Here is a 26,527-nt window from a genome sequence, read left to right as displayed (position 1 = left end):
CTGATTGTATCATAATCATCTTTCCCAAACACAGTACTGAGGGCACGGGGAACTTTTCACATAACAGGTGATACTATTTTAAGTACGTTTCTGGCTCAGTCTCTTGTCCTTGTCTAACAATGAAATATAACAAAAGTAAAGGAAAGGCTAAGTTTACTAATGAACTTTCATGTATGTGTTTCATAGCATCATAAAGTGACTGAATATGAAAGCCATCGCCAAGAATAATGGTACTTTTAAGCCGTATAAAATATTTTGATGAAAAAAATTGCAAATACATATATGGATATATTAAAATTTTAATGTAAATCAACACAGGATTGTAACATAAAATCCATGATACAATAAACCCTGTATCATTTATTTCTGATAAAACATACAAACACTTTCTACAATACATTTATTCTCCCACCAACACTAGAGATCACTGTCACCAAATACAATATGATGTTGGGGCAGGGAGGGAATACTTCCTGTTCACAGAACGCACACAGAATGTATAAAGTGCTTTTTGCTTCACTGGAATAAGTCAAACAGAACAGCATTTCTTACACTGCCGTCTCATTTATTTATTTAAATTATCATCTGTGCAGGAGATCAAACTCAGGAGTTTCACATTTCAAAGGCAAGAGTTCTACCCCTGAGCTACATTCCAGTCATACTTAAAATTCTCATTCCTGGGCCATTAAGATGGCTCAGTGGGTAAAGGCACTCGCTGCTAAGCCTGGGGACCCCAGTTCAGATCCCAAGACCCACATGGTGGAAGGTGAGAACTAACTCATCAAAGTTTTCCTCTGACCTTCATATAATATACACAGACATACGCACAAAAAATGAACCTAATTTTTAAGAACCTCATTCCTACTTAGTGATAAATATATTCACGTTTCACGTACAATTTATACAAACAGCCGGAAGGCAATCTGTGGTATCTCTGTGTGCCTACAATCTGTATGCTGTCACCGAAGGAAGGCTTTTCCACTTGTAGCAGCAGCATCTGGGGATATCGCAGAAAAGACTTGAAACTTTTGGATCGTTTTATATTTTGGTCTTTTAGATTAGGGCATGTTCATTTTATCAGAAAAAGTTGTAGAAGTGGCCTAAAGAACTCTCCAACAATGACACTTGGGAGACAAGCTAGGTAAAGAGCACATTCCGGGCTCTAAACTATTTACTCCACTAATCTAAGTACAGCATGGGTTTCTACTGCAGATCCAAATTTGCGTGGTTATACATCAGTGAAAATATGCCCCACAGAACCATTAGAGAAGGGGAATGCTATATGCACTCAGAAATCTCCTTTCTCTCCTAAGAAGTAATTTTCTCCGCAAGATTTTTTTTTTTGGTTTTTCGAGACAGGGTTTCTCTGTAGCTTTTGGTTCCTGGTTCCTGTCTTGGAACTAGCTCTTGTAGACCAGGCTGGCCTCGAACTCACAGAGATCCACCTGCCTCTGCCTCCCAAGTGCTGGGATGAAAGGTGTGCGCCACCACCACCCGGCTGGATAATGTTTTTAAAATCTCATAAAATTAAAACTAGGATTATGATTTAGAGGTAGATTGGAAATTATTATTCATTTAAATTATAGGGAAGACAGATAAATTCACACTGTAAGAGAATAATGTTGAAAAAACCCATCTTTCCTATCAATCTTCACCTTGTTTGGCACTGGTTGACATTTTACGTCAAAAGTCCATCAAGAGAATTACTGCCTTTTAACATTTTGTTTCTGGAAAAAAGCCTTTCCAAATTCATATGTGCTGATCATAATGGCACAAGCAGGAGCAATTTTAATTAATCGAGGAATTAGACCTGAAAAAAAGAATGGAAGGGGAAGAAATTTTATTTTATGTTTTTTGTTTTTGTTTTTCGAGACAGGGTTTCTCCGTAGCTTTTGGTTCCTGTCCTGGAACTAGCTCTTGTAGACCAGGCTGTCCTCGAACTCACAGAGATTCACCTGCTTCTGCCTCCCAAGTGCTGGGATTAAAGGTGTGCGCACCACCACCCGGCTGAGCTTATTTTTTAAAAATGCAGCGTTATGACCAAATTTAATGAATTGCAATACCAGATCCCATTATCATACATAGGTAGTAAAGAGCAGAACACACTGCTCATTCCCAACTTCAAATTCAAATTGTACTTATAACAATAAAGCTACTATTGGATATTACTAACATAACAACATTTAAGAGAAAATAATAAATATAAAATACTAAGTATCACTTCTTCTTAGAAGTCAATTACAGAAAATTTAAAACTCATAATTGTGTTCAAAGACTGTAAAGCAAGGATTTTTACCTGTAAACAACGCAGAAAATCCATTTTCAGAAACAATGTTCTTCATTATAGCCCAGGTTGACACATGCAAAGGCACAGGAACTATAAATGTTAAAGAAAAAACACCGTAAAACAAAACTTAACAATCTGTTCTGGTTCTTGCTCTATTGCTGTGAAGAGACACATGACAAAGAAAATTCTTGTATAAAAAGACACTTAATTGGGCTTCCTTACAATTCTGGAGTTGGTCCACGATCATCACGGCAGGGAGCAGAGAGGCATGGTGCTGGAGAAGTAGCTGAGAATTTTATTTACATACTGATCCTCAGGCAGCAGGTAGAGGGGGAAACACTGGGCCAAAGCCCAACCCCCACTGGTACATCTCCTCCAACAGACCACACTTATTCCCACAAGGCCACACCTCTTAATCCTTTTCAAACAATTCCACTAAGGGGGGGGGACCAAATATATGAGCCTATGGGGCCATTCTTCGTCAAACCTTTACAAGATCATATATAAATAAGTGTGTATTATCTTTGGTTATTTCATTTTAATAAAATATGTTCTTAGTACATAGCCTAGGCTGACCACTCTCTAGCTGAGGCTAACCTCAAGCTCACAATCTTCCTGCCTCAGCTTCCTGAGTGCTGGGGTACGAATGTGAACCACCAGACCCAAATTCAATTTTTAATACCTGGTTTCCTTAAACAGGTGGCAACTCTACATGCAAATGTGTCCTCAGTATACAAGCAAGGAGGAGCACACACAATCAAATCATGGTGCTACTGTTTGTACTTTCTTTAATGTTCAGAGTCTCAACAACGAAAAATGGAAGTTAGAGAAAACTCACCTAATATATCTAATGTATTCTCATCTAAGGCAATTCCAGAAACAACATTTTCATTTCAATTTTATTATCCGTAGTTTTAACAGAAGAAAAAAAATGTCTCTGTCTAAGAATGGTTCTGAGGATGAGTCTTTCTCCTAATGCAGTTCTGCTTCAAACACAGCTTTCTAACCCGATCTGTACTGTTTCCTTCAAATGATAGGGTCTAGGTAGCAGCACATCTCCGTTATTCCACTCGAGTATGGGATGAGGGACAAGATAGGAAAACTTCGCTAAAAGGGATGACACTAGATCCAAATATGAAGCCTCTAAAGAAGTGCACATCTTCACCTTGATTGCACACCGTTTCTAGCCAGTCCACAGAACAAAGACAAAGTAAGTTTGGAAACAATGCTCAGAGGCAGGCAGGCTCTCCTGTGAACAGCCCACTCCCGGCCGGATAATGAACAAACGACCCTATGCTGCCTCTTCTGCTCTTGAGAACTGCATGGTAAGATTTTATTTAGCAATGTTTATACCAAGGCCAATCTGCAGTCATGAAGGCAGACTGAAGGACACAAGACAGAAGCAAGCAAGACAGATAGAGAGATTACAGAAAAAAATCCTCTATTTTTTGCCTGTTTTAACTGCAGACTGGATGAGTAGATTAAAGAAAGTCCAAGACCTAGCAATATGCTGACTAGATAAAATCCACATCACTCGTGAAGAAACAGACATGGAAAGAAAACAGAAGCCAAACCACACACCTTAAGGCGCTGGCAGACTCTCCTCCTCTCATAAAAGCCAGAGTCTTCCTATGTAGGCAGCCAGGCCTCAGCTCAGGATCTTCCTGCCTCAGCCTCCCTGGTCTTGGGATTATAAACATGCACCACCTCACAGTGACTGACAGAATAGATTTTTTTTTTTTTTTTTGGTTTTTCGAGACAGGGTTTCTCTGTGGTTTTGGAGCCTGTCCTGGAACTAGCTCTTGTAGACCAGGCTGGTCTCGAACTCACAGTGACAGAATAGATTTTAAGGCAAAAAGGATCCAAAAAGACAAAAATCGTTATATTGTATTAATTCCCTAAATATTTAAGAAGAATGAAAATGATTAATAATTTAAATAATATTTAAGTTATCATATATGTTTGGAGAAACTTAAGCTCTAGAAAACAGACAAATTTGGGTTAAGTTTAAAATGGTGACGTTAAGTATTACGGTATTTAAAAAGTTAATAATTAATCTGTGCACTTATGAATATGTACCGTGCACACATGAGGAGGTCAGAGGACAACCTGCTGGAGACAGTTCTCTCCTACCACTGGCTGGGACCTGGGAACTGAACTCAGGTCATCAGGCTTGGTGGCAGGAGTCTTACCACTAAGATTGGTAAGCAATCTTAGTGGCCCAAGTTTTTAAGAAGTTAAATAAAAATGCTGTATTCATAGATGAGGTAAATGTTATAGAACTGGCACTTACTATACCCTATATGCTTCTGAATGTTCCGTCTTCTGGTAGGTTTTTGAATACCTTAATTATTGGTGCTCTGCTGCCTGGTACCTAACCCAGAGCAGACATTCAGTAACTGAGTAACAGATGAAGACTGGGCAAATCATTCCATACACAGTTCACTGACTTTATGCCTTGTTTGGGGTGCTTTGAATGGGAATGGCCTCTGCAGGCTCATGGGTTTCAATCCTAGGTTCCCAGCTGGTGGAATTATTTGGGAAGGATTAGGTATGGCCCTGTTGGAGGTGATGTGTCACTTGGGACTCCACCATTCCAATGTCTCTTGTCTGTCTCGCTCTGCCTCAGATGTGAGCTCTCAGCCACTGCTGCAGCCCCCTGCCTACCTGACAGTCATGGACTCAGTCTCAGAACTCCGATCCCATGAAATGCTTCTTCTGTAAGCTGCCTTGGTCATGGTGTTGTCACAGCAACAGGAAAGTGATGAAGACACTTAGAGATAAATGACATCACTTCAAAACTGAGCAAAGCTATTCGGGGAAGGGGGGGATAAGTAATGTATAATAAAAATGATGTGCAATAAAAAACAGCTCTGGACTATTTATTGTATAACTTTGCAACCCATATGTACATTGTTGGACTGGTAATCCATCAGTTACTCAAGAGGAGCAATAGGTCAAAGTGGACAGTGGGGGTCTAAGAAAAACAACCCAGCTCTCCTTTAAGGTTCCGCACTGTGAGCTGAAAAAGAGAGGCACTGACTAGAAAAAAGCAGTAACTGGTAAGACTTCAGCCACTGAAAAGGACGGCTTCCATGTCTCAGCACCACCAATGCCACAGCCATACTGCTTATGAGAAATGATACCAGACAGAAGACTCCTGACGCAGATACTTAATGGGCAAAATGCATTTTGAAGAGGAGGAAGGAAAACAAAATAATTCTAAGTCATCAAAGGTAGACAGTGCTCAGGCAGCTAGAAGGCTCACTGTGGGAAAGGAGACCGAGAGGATAAACTATAATTAACCCCCAGGTTTCATTAGTGTCGAATATTACAGGAAACTTTGCATTTAGTAAGTCAAAGATAAAGCCATTCAGATTAATTTATAGGGATCTATAAACAAACAATGCCAACTTTATGTGAAATCAGTCACAGGTTAGAAAATATTATCTACATTAACTTAAATCATCATGAAGCTTATACAAAACATTTTTATAATGGGCAATTCCTTTAGGCCTGTTATATACCATTTCTTTTTCCTTTTCCTCTCATCTCTCCCTTTTCTAAGCAGGTCGCACCATGTTCACTAGGATGGTTTCGAACTCACGATCCTGCCTCCACGCCCCAAATTTTGGGATAACAGGCTTGCACAATCACAGCCAGGTTCACTAGACTTTTAAACCAAAATGAATGACGGTATGAGTGGCAGGGTCTAGTAGGAGTGAATAAGAGCACACTTCATTCTAGAGGAAGTTACAGGTCACAAAGACATGGAAAATAAAGAGGAGGAAACAGATAGGGATAATAGTAAGAATTAAGGAAACTAAACATCAACTTCATTAAAAAACTTCCTAAGTAATTTCTTACCATCCTTTTGGGAGATGAGGTCATACTATGTAGCCATGGATGGCCAGATTTTTTTGGGGGGTGGAGGGGGGTCATTCATACTGATCTGTCTTAATTTATTTAAAAGAGTATTTACAAGGTGAATAAAAATATAAATTTGAGATAGGTTTGAAACAAACTACAAGAAAAATTATAACAGTGTAGCTTTTCATGATAAAAGTAATCTTTTTTTTCTTCTTAGCAGTTAAGAGGCTTAGCTTTCTAGGTATTCCAACCTAAGAGTACACCTTTATCAGTTTCATTAAGGAGGAAAAAGGTCAGAGGGAAACAGCAGTGTCTCCTGATTTTCTGTATCCCTAACAAGTCACGTGAGGGAAGCACCGGCGTCTCAGAACGCCTTAATTGAACTCACCTCTCCCAGTGCTGTATGTCCAGAGTTGTGTCTGCTTCTGTGTTTTCACTACATCAAATGGCAAAGTCGCAACAGCTGCAAACTATCAAAAAGTAGGTTTAAATCCTTAATTTTTAAAAAAATATTTTAAAAAAATGTGTTAGCATATGATTTAATATGGATAATCACAAAATCACAAACTGAATTTTAAAGTAAACCAGATATACGTAAATCTTTTATTGATGAAAACACATTACATCTTCAGGATTTATCATAAAAGTAAACTGCCTCAGAAAGTCCTCCATGGCTTTATACCCAGCGTTCATAACTCTGATTCTCCTGTGCCATACAATGCTATTGTACTAGGTGTTGTCAGTGCGTATGGGGGTGGCGCTCCCAGACCTCACACTCGCCTTCCACCTCAACTGAGCCCCAAGGACTCTGACACTCTTGACACTGATGTCTATATCTGCCAAGTGTTGGGATTACAGGCATGAGCCACCACACTTAGTTTTTAACATATTTTAAAGTAGAAATTCTTCAGTCTGTATTGAGCATATGAAAATTTCCAGGAAACATTTTCTAAATATTAGAAAAATTAAATTTAAAAGTTAATGAAAATGTAGTTCAAACTTTTAGTTTCCATATACCTTTGAATCGATCTTATAGCTGCAAGGGTTCAACAATCACATTTTCTAAACTCTTCTCAAAGTAATGTAATTTAACACCTTTTTCCATACTGCCTTAAGATTTAAAAAGATAATTAAATTCCTTTAAGAATGTTCTCATATCTGATACAATACCCATATGCAGCACTTTTGCTTCCTAGCTCATGTCTGAATAAATACATTCATAAAATGTCTCTTAAAAATCACATTTTATTTCATCGCAGCAGTGTGCTGTTCTTGCAATCAGTTGCAAAGATTGCAGACAATATGAAAACATTGCCATTTTCTCATCCCCACAGTCGAGAGGCAGCAGGCTGCTCCTGCGCATTCTAGTGTCAGCTGAGACACTGCTGTGTACGCCATCACAGCCGTTCCAACTGTACAGACAAATCTTTACTTGAAAGATTAAAAATTAACAATTTATGTTCAGTAGCAACACTAAATTGTAGTCGTTCCTATTCCTGTAGAGCTGGCGTACCCCGAGGTCCTCATTCAATTCTAATTATTTTTGCCCCTATGTTTACTGCTAGCTGAACTGACCAAGATCTGAACCTGTTTTCTGATTTCTGCATGTTCAACACTAGCTGCCTTATCCTAGGTTTTCTGGCATATTATTCCAGTTTTCCTGCAACTTTCCACCTCTCTACTCAGCCCTTTAAATCTCACTTGTTTTCTTTTTAAAGACAACGGACGTCATCATGTCGCCCAAGCTGGCCTTGCACCCAGGTCCTCCTGCTTCCGCCTCTCGGCACTCAGTGCTGACTCAGTCATGCTGCTCTGTAACTACGATCTGCTGTGTCGTGCGGCAAATGACCACACATTAATTTTGGAAGTAATGGATCTAAGAAAACTCTCTCTGGCCAAGGATGAACCTGTACCACTTGGAGGGTGAGGAAGGATGAGCTTCCTAGTCCCAAAAATGGTCCTTTATGATTCTTCCCTTCTGCTTTCAATGTTTCTCGAAATCCTTTAGAAATTTCTAAATAGCCAAAATGTTTCCAAAGAAGCACAGCAGCAGAGGCTAGAACACCATCTGTTGGGTTTGGTGATACATATTAGATAAAACTCTGTGACAATCAGCTCTCCACATCTAGTTCATTGATTGACCTAATGTACTGCAAAATACTCTGTAAGAAAAAAGGGCTGCATCCACACAATCATGATAACTGGAATTGTCTAACTAATACAAGTTTGTTCAAAAATGAATGCGTGCAGAGTAAAAACATAGAACGTACATTTGAAAATAATTTAATGGCTAATAGTTTATTTTCTGAAAATAGGAAAAAATGTCCTTTTAATATACATGAAATGCTAGATAAGATCTTGTTCTGTTTCAATACTAATTAGTAATTTTCTGGAACAGTAACAACAACAACAACAAAAAAACAAAACACAAAAAAAAAACTTACAGAACCAGACAATGCCCCTGAAGCAAAGTTGATCATAAATGTCGGTTCGTATAAACCAGATTTTTCACACAACCACTTCTTTAAAATTTCATAGTTATACCAGTACATTGCTATAAAACAGAGAATGAAATGAGCACAAATTTAGAAACACAATGTAGACTTTAGAGAACAGAGCTATAATGTTACAAATCAAAGTAAAACAGAAACTCTAGTCTTGACACACCTTTATTTATGCTTAAAACTAAGCGAGACTAAAAAGGGGGGAACTGAAATTCTGACTAATATTTTAAGAGTCTTTTAAGAAAACAAAAACTTCTACATCAATATAGCTAAAGTATGAACAAACACCTGACAGGGCAAGCAGAAGAAAGAACAGGAACAGTGATCTACAGCACAGTGCAGGATTCAAGCAGAAGAAAGGACAGGAACAGTGATCTACAGCACAGTGCAGGATTCAAGCAGAAGAAAGGACAGGAACAGTGATCTACAGCACAGTGAGGGATCCAAGCAGAAGAAAGGACAGGAACAGTGATCTACAGCACAGTGAGGGATCCAAGCAGAAGAAAGGACAGGAACAGTGATCTACAGCACAGTGAGGGATCCAAGCAGAAGAAAGGACAGGAACAGTGATCTAGGGCACAGTGCAGGATGCAAGCAGGAGAAAGGACAGGAACAGTGATCTACAGCACAGTGCAGGATGCAAGGAAGAGAAAGGACAGGAACAGTGATCTAGGGCACAGTGCAGGATGCAAGCAGGAGAAAGGGCAGGAACAGTGATCTACAGCACAGTGCAGGATTCAAGCAGAAGAAAGAACAGGAACAGTGATCTAGGGCACAGTGCGGGATGCAAGCAGGAGAAAGGACAGGAACAGTGATCTAGGGCACAGTGCAGGATTCAAGCAGGAGAAAGGACAGGAACAGTGATCTAGGGCACAGTGCAGGATGCAAGCAGGAGAAAGGACAGGAACAGTGATCTAGGGCACAGTGCAGGATGCAAGCAGGAGAAAGGACAGGCACAACGTACAGCAATCTACAGCACAGTGCAGGAATGTATAGCGAGACAAAGCACAGTGAACATACATAAAAGGCCATACACGGTGGCTAGATGGAGGTATTCCATAAATAAGGGTAGTTAGGATAATTCATGTTACATACTGCATTAATAAAGCCATGGGAGAGCTTACTTATGATGGTGAACATTTAATAAAATTAACCCTTCCATTTAAAGCAAACTTAAATTTCTTGAAAATATAGAGACAAAAAGTTATTTCTTCAGACTGATAAAAGATGTGCAGCAAAAATTTGTAGCAGCAGTGACTACTAATATATAAGAAGAAAAAAGTCCTAATGCATAGTATCTACAAAAAAAGCTCAAAAGAGCCGGGCGGTGGTGGCGCACGCCTTTAATCCCAGCACTTGGGAGGCAGAGGCAGGCGGATCTCTGTGAGTTCGAGGCCAGCCTGGTCTACAAGAGCTAGTTCCAGGACAGGAACCAAAAAGCTACAGAGAAACCGTGTCTCGAAAATCAAAAAAAAAAAAAAAAAAAAAAAAAAAAAGCTCAAAAGAAAAATGGCATTTATTCACTTTTCTAAAAGGCGTCAGATATCAGCTAATAGGAAAATCTCAATTGCAATTACACTACCCACAAAGCCTTGTAAAGCATATTTATTATAAATATACAATTTAAAAAAGAACTAGCAAGGTGTGGTGAAGTAGCTCAGAGAGACTGGCTGTGGATCAAGATGAAGAACTCCTTCTCCAGCACCATGTCTGCCTACAGGATACCATGTCCCTGCATGAAAATAATGGACCAAACCTCTGAAACTGTAAGCTAGCTCCAATTAAATGTTTTCCTTTATAAGAGAAAAAAAATTTTGATTTTTATATGTTTTTGCCTGCATGTGTCTGGCATGCCTAGTGCCAGATCAGGAACTGGTTAGGATGGCTGTGAGCTGCCATCTGTGAGCTGGGAACCAAACCCAGGCCTTCCACAGGAAGAGCAAATGTAGCAAGTGCTGTTAACTGTCGGGCCAACTCTTCTTACTGTGTAGTCTTCCAGCCTTGCCTCAAACTCATGGAGATCCTCATCTCTCCGGATCTCTGTGTTGTTGCTATTACAGACATGAGATTTTAAAATATTTATTTTTAATTACTGAAAATTAAGAGTTCAGTTAATTTAAAGTTGGTCTTAAGTATATTTTATAATAGTTTGATTTGTATTTTATTTGCCTTATGACTTATTTAGGACAGTGTTAAGGTAGTTTGTATTATCTGAGTATGCCTATGTACCAACAAATGCTTAGCAGCAATTAGACACAAGAGAAAAGACAAGGACCTGAATGAGAAACTGGTCCATCATTAAAGGCTTGTGCAAATCTCAAACTCAAACAATGAGCAACACATCTGTGGTTAATACGGAAAAAAGTTTACTTTTAACCATAAAGAGTTTAAAACCTAGTAAAATTCATCCACGACCCAAGACAAAGGTCTAAAACTAGCAGCGACGAGTAAGACAAACCCACCTGAGAAAGGCACATCTCTGAGAATAGTAGGAGCCCAGCCCTTCCAAAGGGAGATCCAGCCTTCTTCAGACACTTTCATGCTCACAAACTGATGTAGTTCCTTGTAAGAAAACTTCTTAGACTGTATCTTAGTTCTGATCAACTCTAATGGACTTATCACTGTTACTGCACCAACTAATACAAACAGGAGAACAGAAACATGAAAGCAGATATGATGGGAGCTGTTTTAATCCCCTCCCCCACGGCCAGAAATCATGCACTCAAGTTTCCTGCATTTGGGGAGCTTGCAGGGGTCAGCACACCAGGAGCACAATGAACAAACCTCACCCTGGAGAAACTCTCCTGCCAGGCTAAGTCTATACTTTGTATTTTTAAAAATTTAATTTGCTGACAAAGTAAAAGGTTCCTGTGGCATTTACAAATATACTTGGGGTTTTTTTATTTCAAAATTTTAAATGAATATATTTTGTTTTGGTTGATTTCTGTTTCTTGTCCCCATCTCCACATTGCCCCTCTCCTCCCTGCATCCTTCCGCCCCCAGCTAGTCTACCTTTCTACATTAATACTTCATGTGTCTATGTTATCTTCAGCCATTCTTAATGTCTGTGAAGAATAAAATAGAATCACTAACGATGTCAAAAGATGTTTTTCTCATGATAATTGTGTTAAAATTGACATATACCTTCTTGTTCACGTTAGCTCTTTCGAGGGTCATACTAGAAATGCTAGAGTCAAGCAGAGAGCCCAGAGGACCAAGAGATAGACAACTGCTTCTCTTCTCATGCTGATGCAGGGCCTCACTATGTAGCCCTGGCTGGCACACAACTCTCTCTATAGAACCAGCCTTAGTGACCTGTCTCCAGGGGCTGGCATTAAAGTCATGTGCTACCAAGTCCAGCATAAGCCTCTTTAAATGTTCTGCACAAACACAATCTTCCTTCTAATTAAGCTTTGAATCATTAAGTTTATAAAAAATGTGATTAAAGCTTTGACCTGAGTCATGTATGGGCTCAAATATATTGAAAATTTAGGTGAATAAGAATAAATTCTAACATCATTCTTAATAATTAAGATTTAAAGAACATGAGATAATCCCATCTCATTCTGATGGCAATCACCTACTTACTACATGACTTCTGGAGTATGGATATCAATAATTAATACAAACTAGAATGCAAAATACATCATACCAGTATTCTGTATATTAAACAGATTCTCTGTAAATGTCAGAATTTAAATAGATGTTCTAAATAGAAATCAAAATGAAAACAAATTCATTACTTACATCTGGCAACAGTTCCAGCAACTATTGGTATTCGGGTTTCATTTTCTCCTAATTTAGCTCTCAATAAAGCACTTAATTGATCATAGCAGGTAAAATAAATAACTGTGGCAGGAACGGCCATCACTCTGTTAAAAACACAAAATAAGTTAGGAATTATCAAAGGTCCCAGCTATACTGTTAAGTTCATATATTATAAGTTTTTATATGGGTTAAACTAGAAATTATAACTATCCCCTGAAAGAAAGGTACTTGTGTGCACATCTGCGTGTATGTATGTGTACGTACCTGGACAGGTGTGTGTGTGAGAGTGTGTGCATGCACAAAGACAAAGGTCAATGGTAAGTGTCTTACTCAGCTGTTTTCCAACCGACTTCTTTTGGGGATAGGGTTTTGCACTGCACCTCAAGCTAAATGATCTGGCCAGCAAGCAGCAGGGACATCCTGTGTCTGCCTCCCCAGTGGTGGACTACAGATGCGCGTCAATGTGCCTGACATTAAGTGTGTGCTGGGAACCACACTGAGGTCCTCAGGCTTCCATGGAACGCACTCTACCACCATTTGAGCCATCTTCCCAACTCCAATTTTTCTTGAAAGTCTAAGAACTACTGTAAAAATTTAAACCGCAGATCATATACCACAGCTGCCTATGAGTAGCAGATTACAATCGCATTGCAGGATCACATATGTTAGTTGTGAAGGAATTCTGATGAGATTTTAGATGAAAATATCAAAAGGAATTATTAAATTCAAATAAAAATTTCAGGCAACCGTTTGTCACAGAGATGAATGCAACAAGCAATCATTTTATGTTTATAGAGTATCACAGTCACAGTGACAGACCACAGCTTAGAATTCTTATACTCTACAGAAATGGCCAATGCTAAGAATTCAGAAACAGGACTGAATAGTGGTCACAGAGCTGTCACCAGCACTATCATCTTAGCATTAAAAGATATGCCTCACGTGTGACTCAAGACTGAATGATCCCCTCCATAAAAAAGCAGAGGAAGTTGGGAGAACAAATGAAGCAGGGGAAGCCTGCCAGAGTTTTTACATTCAGCTTTTCAAACTGACAGTATTCATTCATAAACCGGTACTTAACAGAGAACTAGAACTGGATAAACAGATACTCATAGATCTAACAGTTTTAGCACAACAACAAAAAACATCAAATTATTTTCAAACAAAATAAAAACCATGGACAACAAAAACTTAACAGAGCGGGCTTGGTTCTTAAATTGTCTATACCACCTTCACGAGAGCCTATTTGTATGCTAGCCTTTAGTCTCTAGAATATTTCTGAGGGGACTACGTCAAGCATGTCTAAAGCTCCTCAGCAGTTTGTCTACTAGGATTAGGAAAAGATGTGATTTGTGGCATGCAACTACTCTACTTTCTTTCTGGGGTATGTATGACATGCTTTCAGTTACAAAGAGAATGCTCCATGTAGCCTACATGCAAGAATAACTGTACATTCTGAAACTCAGGTCAGTTGCCCAAGGCAGAAACATGTGACACACTGCAGGTACTTGTTGCCAGAGTAAGTACATCCTGTGCTACGGCAGGAGAGGGCTTTAGAAAGTGTCACATGGTCACTTAATCACGTCTTTTCCCTTACCAATTAGACCTGTTGTGCTGTAACTGTAACAAACCACATACATGAATACACCCTTCCCTGGGTTCTGTGAGTCCTTCTAGAACACCAAATGTACAGTTGTGAAACTCATGAAACAATACTTCAGGAAATGAAAGAGTCCTAATATTAAAATGCAGCTTTGTTCAATGGTGATGAACAACCATGATTACAACCATGCTTAGTAGAAAATTTCAACTTACAGAGTAGGAGGGAGGCCACTCCACAGGGATTTAATGCCCTCATTTCGAAGAATCTTTACAAAGGCATCCTAAAATTATAACAGAAAGGTAAACAAAATCCATATTTAAAACTGATAAGATTTATGATAAGTAACTGGTAATTTCAATATTTTAAACATTCATTTCTAAAACAAATTTTTGTACTTATGGGTCATTCTTTAAAAACAAGAGAAATTTCATATATGTAAGGTAGAATGTATTCTTACAGACTAAAGTCTCCATTACTTGTTTTTCTTTGTTTCTATCTAACAAGCTTTTGAAGGGCTGGAGAGATGGCTCAGCAGTTAAGTTTGCTCTTCCAGAGGACCTGAGTTCAGATCCCAGTACCCACATTAGGTGGCTCAGAACTGCTAGAAGTGCATCTCCAGGGGATCCGAGGCTCTCTTCTGGCCCCTGTGCGTGCACTCACACACATGTGGACATAGATTCACACAGACACATATACAGAAATTAAAAATTCTTTAAATAAAAAGTTTTTTATAGCATGACTATAAAAAGGAAGTACAGAATTGATCACAGAAACTCTCCTAAGTATGAAATCTGAGAGTGTCATTAAAGACCACTTTGGAGAGGAATCAGAAACTAAAGCAAATAACAGACAAACTCTTACAGTTTAATAAAAAACTTTAAAAGACGGAATAGAAATAGCACCATGTAAAACACGTTCGACATCATTAACCACTGTGAAGTGAACTGCACACCACTTCAAACACACCAGACGACTGAACCAGACAGACGAGGTAGGTGCAGCCGCGCATGCCTGGGACCATCTGTGGGGCTCGGCCAGGAAGAGCAGCCAAGCAGCACACTGAAACCTGCTCCCAGAATGGAAGGACGAAGGGAAGAAGGGGGAGGAGAAAGGGAGGAAAGCAGAGAAGGAGAAAAGGGGTCCTGATGACGACTGGGTAATTTTGAAGCCTCATATATTACTTTTGGGAAAGTAAGGTGATATACCCATTTTGTAAAACAGTTTGGCAGTTTCTCAAAAAGTTAAAGTGGTACCACACAACCCAAAAATTCAACTCTAGATATACATGCAGGAGACATTAAAACACATGTTCACATAAAAATTTACATGTTCATAACTGCATTATTTCCATTATTAGTGGAAATAACCTAAATGTCCACCAGCTAATAAACACAGAAATAAAACAAGGTATATTTATAAACCAGTACCCTACATACGCCTAAAAAGATGCAGACACAATCACAACTCCGCAGCTTTAAGAGCCGTGTTAGGAAAGGCTACTCACAAGCTGGGAAGAGGAAGAGAACTTTTAAGATACATTTGCTCTCCTCCAGCCAACCATTACTCAGAACCAGGCCAGCAAAAGCCAAGGAGGTCGTCGTCTCAATTCCCTTTAAGGCTGGATGAAGCTCTGTAGCACCTTCAGGGGGTTGGTGTCACAGAAGATCACCACGATAAACTTCCATCCCCAGATAACACTTCTGTCTACTACACTAAGGCGGTGGTGACAGAAGAGGAATGTTGGAGCGGGAGGAACTGGGCCATCACCCGACAGTAATGACGTCACTCCACCCCAGAGCCAGAGGAAAGAGCCCAAACTCCCACTTCTGCCCATAGTCATTTCCCCCAAACTTGCTGCCAACTGGAGGTGAGGGGAGAACCTAGGTTTCTAGCTATGCTGCATTAACCATGTGACACTCCCTCTTCCTCTGTGAAACCACGCCACCCTCTCAAAAAAAGTTTAGACAAAATGTTTAACTAGAATTTTGAGTTTAATAACAATACTCAAGATGCCCATTCTAAGAACTAGAAAGGTGTTATAATACACAAAGACAAGACAATAATAAACACAGAAATTGGGATAAGATGTCTGAGTTCCCTGATAAAGATTTCAAAGGAGCTAACATTAAAAACAAAACAAAAACACAGAATGATCATTTATCAACATACTTGAAGTTAAAAAAAATTAGACTGCTTCAGCTAAGAAAGACTAGACAAAAACACGGCTGCTAAAAATGGAAAAGATAAACATGTAACAGAACACACGGCAAGAAAAATAACAAACAGAAATAAAAACGAAAGGGAAAAGGCAAGCGCTTACATCTGTAATTGCATTAATATAATCCGTCTATTAATTAAATAACAAAAATTGACAGTAAATTTAAAACCTACATTGAGGGGAAAATGTTTGAATGATAGTGTTACAAGTTAAAAAACACACTGGAAGCTGGGCATAGTGGCACACCACTTCAATCCCAGCACTTAGGAGGCAGAGGAAGGCAGATCTCTATGGGTTTGAGGCCAGCTTGGTCTACATATGAAGATCCAAGTCAGCCAGGGTTATATAAAGAGACGCTATTTCAAAAACCAAAACAAAACAAAATTCACTGCAAGACCCAACATAGTAAAGATTTCATTTTACCCCAAGCCGGGATAGAAATTTAAATATTAGAGATATTAAGAAATAACTTTATCTCACATACCATCCCATCGGCCCAGACAAACAAAATGAATGTAGCAGCTTCATCCCAATATTGAGAACTGCAAACAACCCTGAATGGAAATGTAGCAGACCTACATCAAACCATCGAGCGATTGACCAGAAGCAAATAGCAGGCTCATACAGAGCCTGGATGCATCTCCAGGGGTCCAGGTGGTGTGAAGTGAAAATGCCAACCCCTAAAGGCAGCATATGCCATGGTTCCATTTACATAGCATTCTTCACATCATGAAGTTTTCTAAATTAAGAACAGATTAGAAGCTGCCAGGGGTTACAAAGCAGCGGAGAGCACCAGGAAATGGGTCTTGTTCTTCAAAGGAAACAAGCAAAGTCCTCATAGTGCTTTCCTTAAAAGTGCATTGATGGTAATACTACCAAGGATACGGGACAAGCATACATGACGTTGTATGTTTATAAAAGCATGGGAGATCTACAAATCTCAAAAAATTTAAAAATGGCTTTAAAAGTTACTTCTTTTTCCTATATAAATAAGAGGAACATATTAAAGTTAGAAAGTTGTAAAGAAAATTCTTTACCATGATTTAGTATGATGGGCTTTTAATTCCCTTATAATTAGATAGTCACACAGAAGTATAAATATGAGAACAGAAAACATACAAAGATTCCAAATAAAAGCATCTCTTTACCAGTGTTCCCTGGAAATTTCCTGGCTTCTTGTACCATGCTTTCTTGCTCCCATCTTCACAGACACACATGTGATCCATGAGTCCGTTGCTGTACACAAAACACTTTCCTAACAAAGAGTCCAATAACCAGTGATTACTTCATACAATGACATTATTTTTACAGATAAGCGGCAAGTATAGCGAGACTAGGAAAGTATAGAAAGAGGAGGAGCATTTTACATGTCAGCTCTTGCACACGAGGGAAATCTGCTGTCAGAACACACAGAACAAACGTCACAAACACAAGCATGCAGTGCTTGTCCTGTTATTTGTACCGCCGTCTAGACAGCTGTCAGCTCTATCTAACTTACCACACCTGGTCCCTACAGACTCACACTGCTGACAGAACTGTCTTCTCTGTTCAGTGAGACAGAATTCTGAGTCATAATGTATAGGCCTAAGCATTCCCCTCTGCATCCACAACTTTCTTTAATGTGTACACATAACCTTTTGATCTCTTTTTACTATTCTCTTGCCCTTATCTGCAATATGACTGCTCATATCACCATATTCCTACATACTCAACGGGAAAGCTTTAGCTTACTTTTAAAATTATTATTATTATTTTCTCCTCCGTATTGATGCTGAGACCCAGGGCTTCACACATGCTAGGAAAGCAATTCACCTACTCAGCTATATTCTCAGAATAGGGAGGATTCAAATAAGACAACTTATCACAGCTCAGTCAACTTTCTGCTACCTCTGTTTGATATGCTACCTTTACAAAGTTTTCAAAGACTGATTATAAATTGGTGTTCTTGTCCATCTGATAAGATATAGAACTACTTTTATCCAATTCCACATAAAGTCATGAACAATACTGCATTATAAAATGACAGAGAGAAACAGGTATGCTAACTGCAGTCCTTCCTCTCCCCCTTTTCTCCTCCAAATCCAGCCCCCCAATCTCACCCTCATCTCAGACACCGTCTGCAGCCTCCCCCTCCTTTCTGTCCCCATGTCCAGTTGATCAGAAGGACCTTCTCCAACCTCCCCCCTACTTATCCTTTTATTCGACCCAACTCTATCAGGTTTTTTTGGAATACTAAACATATAGAACAAAAAAAAAATTATTAAAAGCTGCAAGGGACAAGTAACATATAGAAGCAGACCTTTAAAATAGCACTTCTCAATAGAGATGCTGAAAGTCAGAGGGCCTAGACAGATAAATGTTTTACAGACTCTAAGAGAGCCCAAACTGTAAAACTTTTGATCACAATGGAGAAATAAGACATTCCATGATAAAACTGAGCCCTATAGAAGGTGCTAGACAGAACAAACCAATGAAAGTGGTAACCCCGCCCCCGAACACAAGGAATAAATAATCCCAGAGGGAAAACACACACACTCAAGACCTATCCTTCTGTTGTATACAAGAAACACACCTTAACATCAAGGATGGCTATCAACTCAGGGTAAAAGAATGAAAAAAAGGTATTCCAAGGAGATGCACCTAAGAAGCAAGCTGGTGTAGCCATTTTAATATATGACAAAAATAGACTTCAAACCAAAACTAATCAAAGAGATAGGGAAGGACACTACATTCAATTCTTAACATCTATGCCTCAAACACAAGGGCACCCAAGTTCATAAAAGAAACACTACTCCAGCTAAAATCACACATTGACCCTCACACACTGATAGTGGGAGACATCAACACCCCATTCTCACCAACAGACAGGTCTCCAGACAGAAACCAAACAGTGAAATGTGGGAGCTAACTGATGTCAGACACCACATGGACCTAACAGATACTACAGAACATTTCACCCAGACACACTGATGTCAGACACCACATGGACCTAACAGATACTACAAAACATTTCACCCAGACACACTGATGTCAGACACCACATGGACCTAACAGATACTACAAAACATTTCACCCAGACACACTGATGTCAGACACCACATGGACCTAACAGATACTACAGAACATTTCACCCAGACACACTGATGTCAGACACCACATGGACCTAACAGATACTACAGAACATTTCACCCAGACACACTGATGTCAGACACCACATGGACCTAACAGATATTACAGAACATTTCACCCAAACACAAAAGAAAATACCTTCTTCTCTGCACCTCATAGAATTTTCTCCAAAATTGACCACATACTAGGACACACGCAAATCCTAACAGATATAAGAATACTGAAACCCTCCATCCTATCTGACCACCACAGATTAAAACTGGGTATCAACAACAGAAAGAGAAGAAAGTCTACAGACTCGTGGAAACTAAGCAAACTGGATCGACATATGAGTTAAGGTCTTTCTAGAAGTGAACGACAATGAGTACAAAGCACACCCACTTATCGGATACAAGGAAGGTAGTTCTGAAAGAAAACCTATAGCACTAAATACCTACATTAAAAAAGAAGAAAAGGAGAGACCTCCTTCTAATAACAGCACTCCTGAAAGCTCTAGAATAAAAAAAAAATGACACCCAAAAGAAATAGATGGCAAGAAATAATCAAACTCAGGGTTGAAATCAAGAAAACCAATAACCTCTTTAAAATACTTGAAAGAAATCACTTTGATGTGATGGTTTTGTTTTATCTTACTATATTTTATTATGTTTTGTTGTTATCTCTTAGAAACCTGTTCTTTTCTAAAGAGAGACTGAAAAGGACTATTCTTGTCTGAATAGCATATACTCACATATACAGTCAGTCTCTACTTCAATAAGGTAGTCCATAAAAGTGTTAAGATACAGATGGATAGATGTATTTATATACAATAAATAAAGAAGGATAGCTACCATACACATTTTTTTCTGCCCACATCTCATTAGGTACAATTAGAAGGTAAAAAAAAATGGTTCTAGATAACATATCAATTCTAATAAATTAACAGAAATACTATGGAAACAAAAACGAGTACAGTAACATCTTAAAACTCTAACAATACTGTCACGGTATCCAATATACATACCTTTGGGGAATGGGTTGTTCTGGGCTTGGAGTCGAATTTTAACAACATCCAGGGGTGTCACTATGAATATAAAAGTTTTTAATTAAGATATGATATCTCTAAATCTCTAAGAGGTGCATGGTCATTTAAAAAACCACCCATCAACCCGTACTTTTCCTAGTTTCTATGTGATGGGTAAGCTGTTTAAGAACAGCACTGAACGTGTGTCCCACCACGGAGGAGTTCTGTTGCTCCTATGTGTGGCTCTTTGCACGGGTGTCCTCAGCTAGCGAAGACAGACGGCCAGCCACGTCTCAAGCACAAGGCATTTCTATCTGCAGCTACAGCTCCATTAAGACTAAAGCACTACAATGTTAGAAAATATTAAAGCAATGACTGAAACTTCTAAGTCTAAAGATTTGAGAACAGCTTCCTATTACAGGTGACTAAAAACTGGACAGTGCTGGTCTTCCCAATACGATCAACACATCTGCATCAAATAAAGGCTGTAGGAAATGAAGTTTGGGGTAGGCTAGCCAGAAATCATCTTCAGCATTAGGTTATGCCATCCATTGGAACAACAAAGAAAATTTGCATCTTATTTTTATTTGAATGTTCTAGTTCATGAAAATAAGAAAAAAATGTCAAACTGTGGTTTCAAGAAAACTATTCCTCATCAGAGAACAAGAGAGTCACATTAGATAATTTGTAAGGTCATAATGAACTTGAATTCTGACCTAAAGATACACCACAAAGCAATTGGTTTACATGTTGTAATCACTTGCTATCTTAGTTAATCAGTCAACTTAAATCATTCAAATGCTACGGTATCATCTATGTCATTTGGCTCTGTCTGTAAGAAATGCACTGTATGAAACATAAAAAGTGACCCTTAGAAATGTAAGAAACTCTTGAGTGGCCCAAAATTATATTATCCTATATGCAAATATTTTATCCCTTTTCTATTTTGAAAGACCTAAAGGAACTGTAAAAGTTTAATAATGCTGATAGAGACCTCCAATAACTTATTTTAAAACTAATTTTCTTCCTCCCTGTTTTTTTTTGGGGGGGGGGAGGACAGTCTCTCTATTATTGTCCTGGAACACCTATGTATACGAAGATCCACAGGCCTTTGCTTCCCAAGACCTGGAATTAAAGGCATGTGCCAGCATACCCAGCTGAGACTCCTAATTTTCAATGAAAACATAAACCTCAGAAAAATAGGTATCATTCCCAAGTGCAGCGGCAACCCGTGAGCGAAAAAGCAAGGACAGAGATTCGATTCTCTTCATTTTCTGCTCTTTTCACATCATTATGCTGATGAAGAAATACTGGCATCCTACATACCGCACACGATAGTTAGCCTGGGGACTTGGTAAAGTCCTGCCACACGAGCACATGGACTAGCGTTTGAATCCCCTGCATCTGTGTTAAACATTTGGCCCAGTGGCACTGGACTGTCATCCTAGCAAAGACTTGGGGTTTGGCTTCAGTGAGAGGCTGTCTCGAACTGGCCTCCACACATAACTGCACACACATATGCATGCATGTGTGTGTACACACACACACAGGCACACACACGAATATGGGGAAGAGCAACAGAAGACATTGACATTGACTTCTGGATGCCACATGCACTCATACACAAACAACAAATATGTATACATACACACATCCCTCAAAAATATCATTACTTCACAAATAATAAACTCAAATGGAATATTCAAAGTTACATAATTTTACCCATTAGTGATGTCAATATAGCTCCAGTACAAGAGGCAATCATTTGCTGAAGAGGTGTTACTTGTATTGTTGGTGGTGGCCCCTCGGTTTCAGGCTCCATATTTTTAACAAGTTTAAAAAAAGATCTGTTGAAGCAAAGATAAAACAATACATGTATACATACAAATATAATATATACAATATATGTATATATGTAATAAGGTTTAGTGGAAAATATCTTCAAAATTACCTGCCAAACTATAAAAACAATAACCAGGAGTGCTCACTTAACATACTCAAGTCTTGGGTTTGCTCCTCAGCCCTGCAAACATAAAACATAATAGAACAGAATAAAATTTGTATCAAAGCACATGCTTTATCACTGTCAAAAGTAATAAGTTACAGATGAAAGCTAGTGTGCCGCTACCATAACGAGCACACACCTCTGGTAAGACGTGCTTGGCTACGCTGTGTGAGTAGCGCATTTGCAGGACAGGTAACCAACAGGTAAGGAAACATCCTCTGACCAAAGCCAGAACAAAAGCAGCTAACCACTAAGAATTTACAAACTCGGTACATTTATTCTCTCTTTTCTTTCTTTCTTTCTTTCTTTCTTTTTTTTTTTGATTTTTCGAGACAGGGTTTCTCTGTGGTTTTGGAGCCTGTCCTGGAAATAGCTCTTGTAGACCAGGTTGGTCTTGAACTCACAGAGATCAGCCTGCCTCTGCCTCCCAAGTGCTGGGATTAAAGGTGTGCGCCACCACCGCCCGGCATAACTTGGTACATTTAAGATGAACAAGACTCAGACCCCTTCTCTATTCTACAATAGAGCACAATGTAGCACAATTGCTACTGCGTATTAATAGTTGTTTCATAGTTATAAAATTAAAAACACATGGCCTTAATGGGTATCTCATAAAAACTTCACGAGACAAGCAATATTTGTTACTTTTTGGAAGACATATATACAGATGTATGTATCTATACATACAAACAAATTTGGACTTTGATATATGAGTACATGATGTTTTGAGAAAAACAGTAAATAATATTTAGGTTGTAACTACTCTGTTATAAATATAATACAAACACTGATAAATGTTCATATCATTTTTAATGCTCTGCAGAGTGTATAAATAATGCTTAAACAATCTCTTATACTTAGGTTATTGTCGAATTCTCAGTGGCAAGTCATCCTGATAATCTCCTATTCGTGTATCTTTTTGTAGTCTTTCTATACTTACCTTAGTGAGGAAACTAAGGCAGTTAGCCTATAGTATTTATTATGTACACCTTTAATCCCAGCACTCTGGGAGCCAGAGGCAAGTGGATCTCTGTGAATTAAGACCACCGTGGTCTAATAGAGTGAGTTCCAGGACAGCCAGAGCTACACAAAGAAACCCTGCCTCAAAAACAAACAAAATAATAATACAGAGCCAGGTGTAGTGGTGCATTCCTTTAATCCCGGCTGTGGGAGGCAGAGATAAGAGTTCAAGGCCAGCCTGGTCAGCAAAGTGAATTCCAGGGCAGCTCGGAATATACAGGCACACCCACTTTCAAACAGAACAAAACTACCCTTACTACAAAGCCTAGTGTGGTGGTGAACTTCTCAGCTCTCAGGAAGCTGGAACAGAAGTGAGGGCCTTACAGACCAGTCTGGACTTCACAGCCAATCCATGGCTCACTCACAAACAGACTTTGATGCAAACTTCCTTTCCAGAAAGACAGACTATTCACTGTCATTCCAATCATTCTGTGCCTTTTCAACTCTCCCCTCTTGTCTCGGCCCCTCCCTGTCCTCTGCTTCCTGGATGCCTTGAGTTGAACCTCTCTGCCTCTGCACTTCAGTCACACACACACAGCTGGTAAATGAACCTAATACAAAGAGCTACTATTGGAGGCCTCAAGTGAGCAGTAGGCAGCGGCTAAGTCTAAGCTTTCCTATGGATAGGAAAGAAAACAGGAACACTTTTTGGCGAGAAAGGCTTCAAGTGAAAAGTGATAAGTATTATTAAAGTATTCATCATGTAAACTCAAGAATATAAAGCTTCATTTGGTTATATGTGACTTAATCTGAAAAGGGCAGATTAGGCCACCTTTGATAATCACAAAAGTGAGGTAGACTGAGCAGATATTAACTTCATTAACAGAAAAATATTACAGAATAAGGGGGCTAATATTTGGCTATAGATGTAACTCAGTGGTAGAACACAAGGTACCAGTTCAGTACCCAGAACAAGACAAATACACACACACACACACACACACACACACACACACACCACACTTAGAATTTGCCCATGATCATTGTAAAATTACTTTAAGACTAAATGAATTCATTTCTCTTGATTCATAGCCAAATACATGTTCAGTTAGTTCCAGCAGTGTCTAAATGTTTATCTTTGTGACATGATATGGTTATCTACAAATGTGTTGGGCCACATTCTTAGCTATCGTAGAATGCACATAGTTTATGCACCACAAGTTGGCTTCCAGCTTTAATCCTAGAACTTGGGAGGCAGAGGTACGCGCACATCTCTGTGTTTTGAGGCCAGCCTGGTCTACACAGTAAGTTTCAAGATAGTCGGAGCTACCTACAAAGACCCTGTCAAAATCAAAACAAAAAGAACCAAAAATAAACAAACAAACAAGTTGGACACACATAATTCTGCTCAATATTCCCCAGTTTTTCTCAGCAGGATGCTTTAATACAGTTTCTTAGTATAAAGAACTCCAGCCCCGTTCATTTATTCTTGAATGGAAACCCTTCACCTGAAGGACTCTTCTCTCTGGGGGGCTGGAAGGCCACCCGGGAACCTTGGTATCCATTAAAAGTGGGCTTTTCCTAATTGGGTTTGATTAGGGCTGATCTGGACTACTGTGTCTGTGGAGAGGCTCGTCGGGTGCAGAAACTTCTACTTCCCTATATTATCACTCAGAGTGTCACTAAGGAAATGAATGACACTGCAAAGCCATAGGTCTACGTTTCGGGTGTTAGTCGTTCTGAACTCTTGAGAATGGAGGTGTGTGAGCAGAATGACAGCAATTACAGATCTCTTCCCTGTGTGAGATCTTCACTGTGCTTTCAAGGCTACTCCCCGCTAGCTCCCACAACAGCAAACAACTATGCCCCTTTTCAAACTAAAACCGAGCCTCAAAATTAACCAACTCCTATAGTTTAGTGACGCTGGAACCACCTCAATTCTGCAGAAAATTCCATGACTTCCCACCATTGCTTTGTCCCTGGTTCTTTTCCAGCTCCCGGTTCCTTTCCCCAGCCTGACTATCCCTACTTCTGTATCCCATGTGCTCTATCTACTCCAGGGCATTCCAGCCCTCCCTTGGGCTTCAATTCTAGTCTGTATTAACATTTCTCAAACATTTAAAGCATCTTACAAACATGGACATTCTGTGTTCTTTCTGTAGCTTACATTTCGAAAACCGAGTTTTCCTCTGAAAATGTTAAATGTTTGCTAAACCTATATGACTCCTTCTCGAGTTCTGTTAAGCACGTGTATAGAAACTCAAATCCATCAGTACAATGTCTCAATGTGTATTTCCCCTTCCTGGCTCCCGCTCCCAGACTGTGAATACAAATACCTCCAACTGTCTACTGAACAGTTTAATAAAGTCAGACAGTTCCACGAACAGTTCCTCCGGGCTCTATCCTTAACCCGTTCAAAACAAAATCATTTCCTTGAGCAATCCTAATCCATCTTAGTGTCCTGTCTTTGGCTAACAGTTTCACAATTCACTTGTCTGTGCTTCAATATACTTATTTGTACTGACTGGTCTGAGGTACTGCATCAAAAATCAACATCATAAGAAAGTCAATTAAGGTCAAGAGTTAAGAAATGCAAAACAGAACAAAACACAACGGTTGTAAGGGTGAGCAAGCAGAAGTATACTCAAAACAAGTTTCGTGACGCATTTTCCCATCTATAAAGCAAAATTAGAAAAATCACAAACACCTCAATTTCGTCTTGACATAATCCTATTACTATTACGGTTTTACAGACGAAAAACCCTGAGACTTCATTTTCTACTCTTTTATTGTTGCAAAATGAAAAAAAAAAAACACACATATACACAGACGGAACAGATCTGCACAGAACAAAAGTTCCCAAGGGCAGCGAGGGTCGGGTCCGCCGGGTGGACCCCCGCCCCGCCACCACCCTGGTCACCCAGGACCTCTGCGGCCTGTCTGCGGGTCAGCCGGAGCTCGGCCCCGCGTCCCACACGCGGCGCACTGGCGTACCTGGTGGCGCGGCGACTGCAAGGCGGTGCCCCAGCAAACCGAGCAGGTGCTGATGGCCACCCGGCCTGCGAGGCTAACAGCACCCACCGCCGGGGCAGCTCCCCACTCGCGAGTGCTCAGCGCGGCGCGGGAACCCCAAGGGCGCTCCAGCCAGCCTGGGTCTGCCGCCCGGCAGGCCCGCGCGCG

At 39.6% G+C, this 26,527-nt stretch overlaps 1 protein-coding gene and 1 pseudogene across 1 annotated transcript; both read right to left on the bottom strand.

The window, feature by feature from the left end:
- Positions 1–281: 281 nt before the first annotated feature.
- LOC121459134 (solute carrier family 25 member 40) lies at positions 282–26,527 on the bottom strand. Its single transcript, XM_041668662.1, has 12 exons — positions 26,342–26,527; positions 22,334–22,405; positions 22,105–22,229; positions 20,383–20,442; positions 17,399–17,505; positions 14,245–14,312; positions 12,409–12,533; positions 11,124–11,297; positions 8,602–8,711; positions 6,546–6,627; positions 2,297–2,377; positions 282–1,810 (listed from the first exon to the last, which is right to left on the bottom strand). Exons 3-12 carry the CDS (start codon positions 22,202–22,204, stop codon positions 1,704–1,706), a joined length of 1,014 nt encoding a protein of 337 aa, XP_041524596.1. The 5' UTR covers positions 22,205–22,229; positions 22,334–22,405; positions 26,342–26,527; the 3' UTR covers positions 282–1,703.
- LOC121459156 lies at positions 11,338–11,481 on the bottom strand (annotated as a pseudogene).

Source organism: Microtus oregoni, unplaced genomic scaffold (genome assembly GCF_018167655.1).
Source record: "Microtus oregoni isolate MIOR12 unplaced genomic scaffold, Mior012 000018F_ref0000195, whole genome shotgun sequence".
NCBI classification, from domain to species: domain Eukaryota; kingdom Metazoa; phylum Chordata; class Mammalia; order Rodentia; family Cricetidae; genus Microtus; species Microtus oregoni.
This window is presented reverse-complemented; position numbering and strand designations above follow the sequence as displayed.

Excerpts from the sequence above, each read along its gene's own strand:
- LOC121459134 (XM_041668662.1), bottom strand. The coding sequence starts at position 22,204 with ATGGAGCCTGAAACCGAGGGGCCACCACCAACAATACAAGTAACACCT. Across the intron at positions 17,506-20,382 it reads GAACAACCCATTCCCCAAAG|GAAAGTGTTTTGTGTACAGC; the intron begins GTATGTATATTG and ends ACTCTTTGTTAG. Across the intron at positions 14,313-17,398 it reads GAAATTTCCAGGGAACACTG|GATGCCTTTGTAAAGATTCT; the intron begins GTAAAGAGATGC and ends TTATAATTTTAG.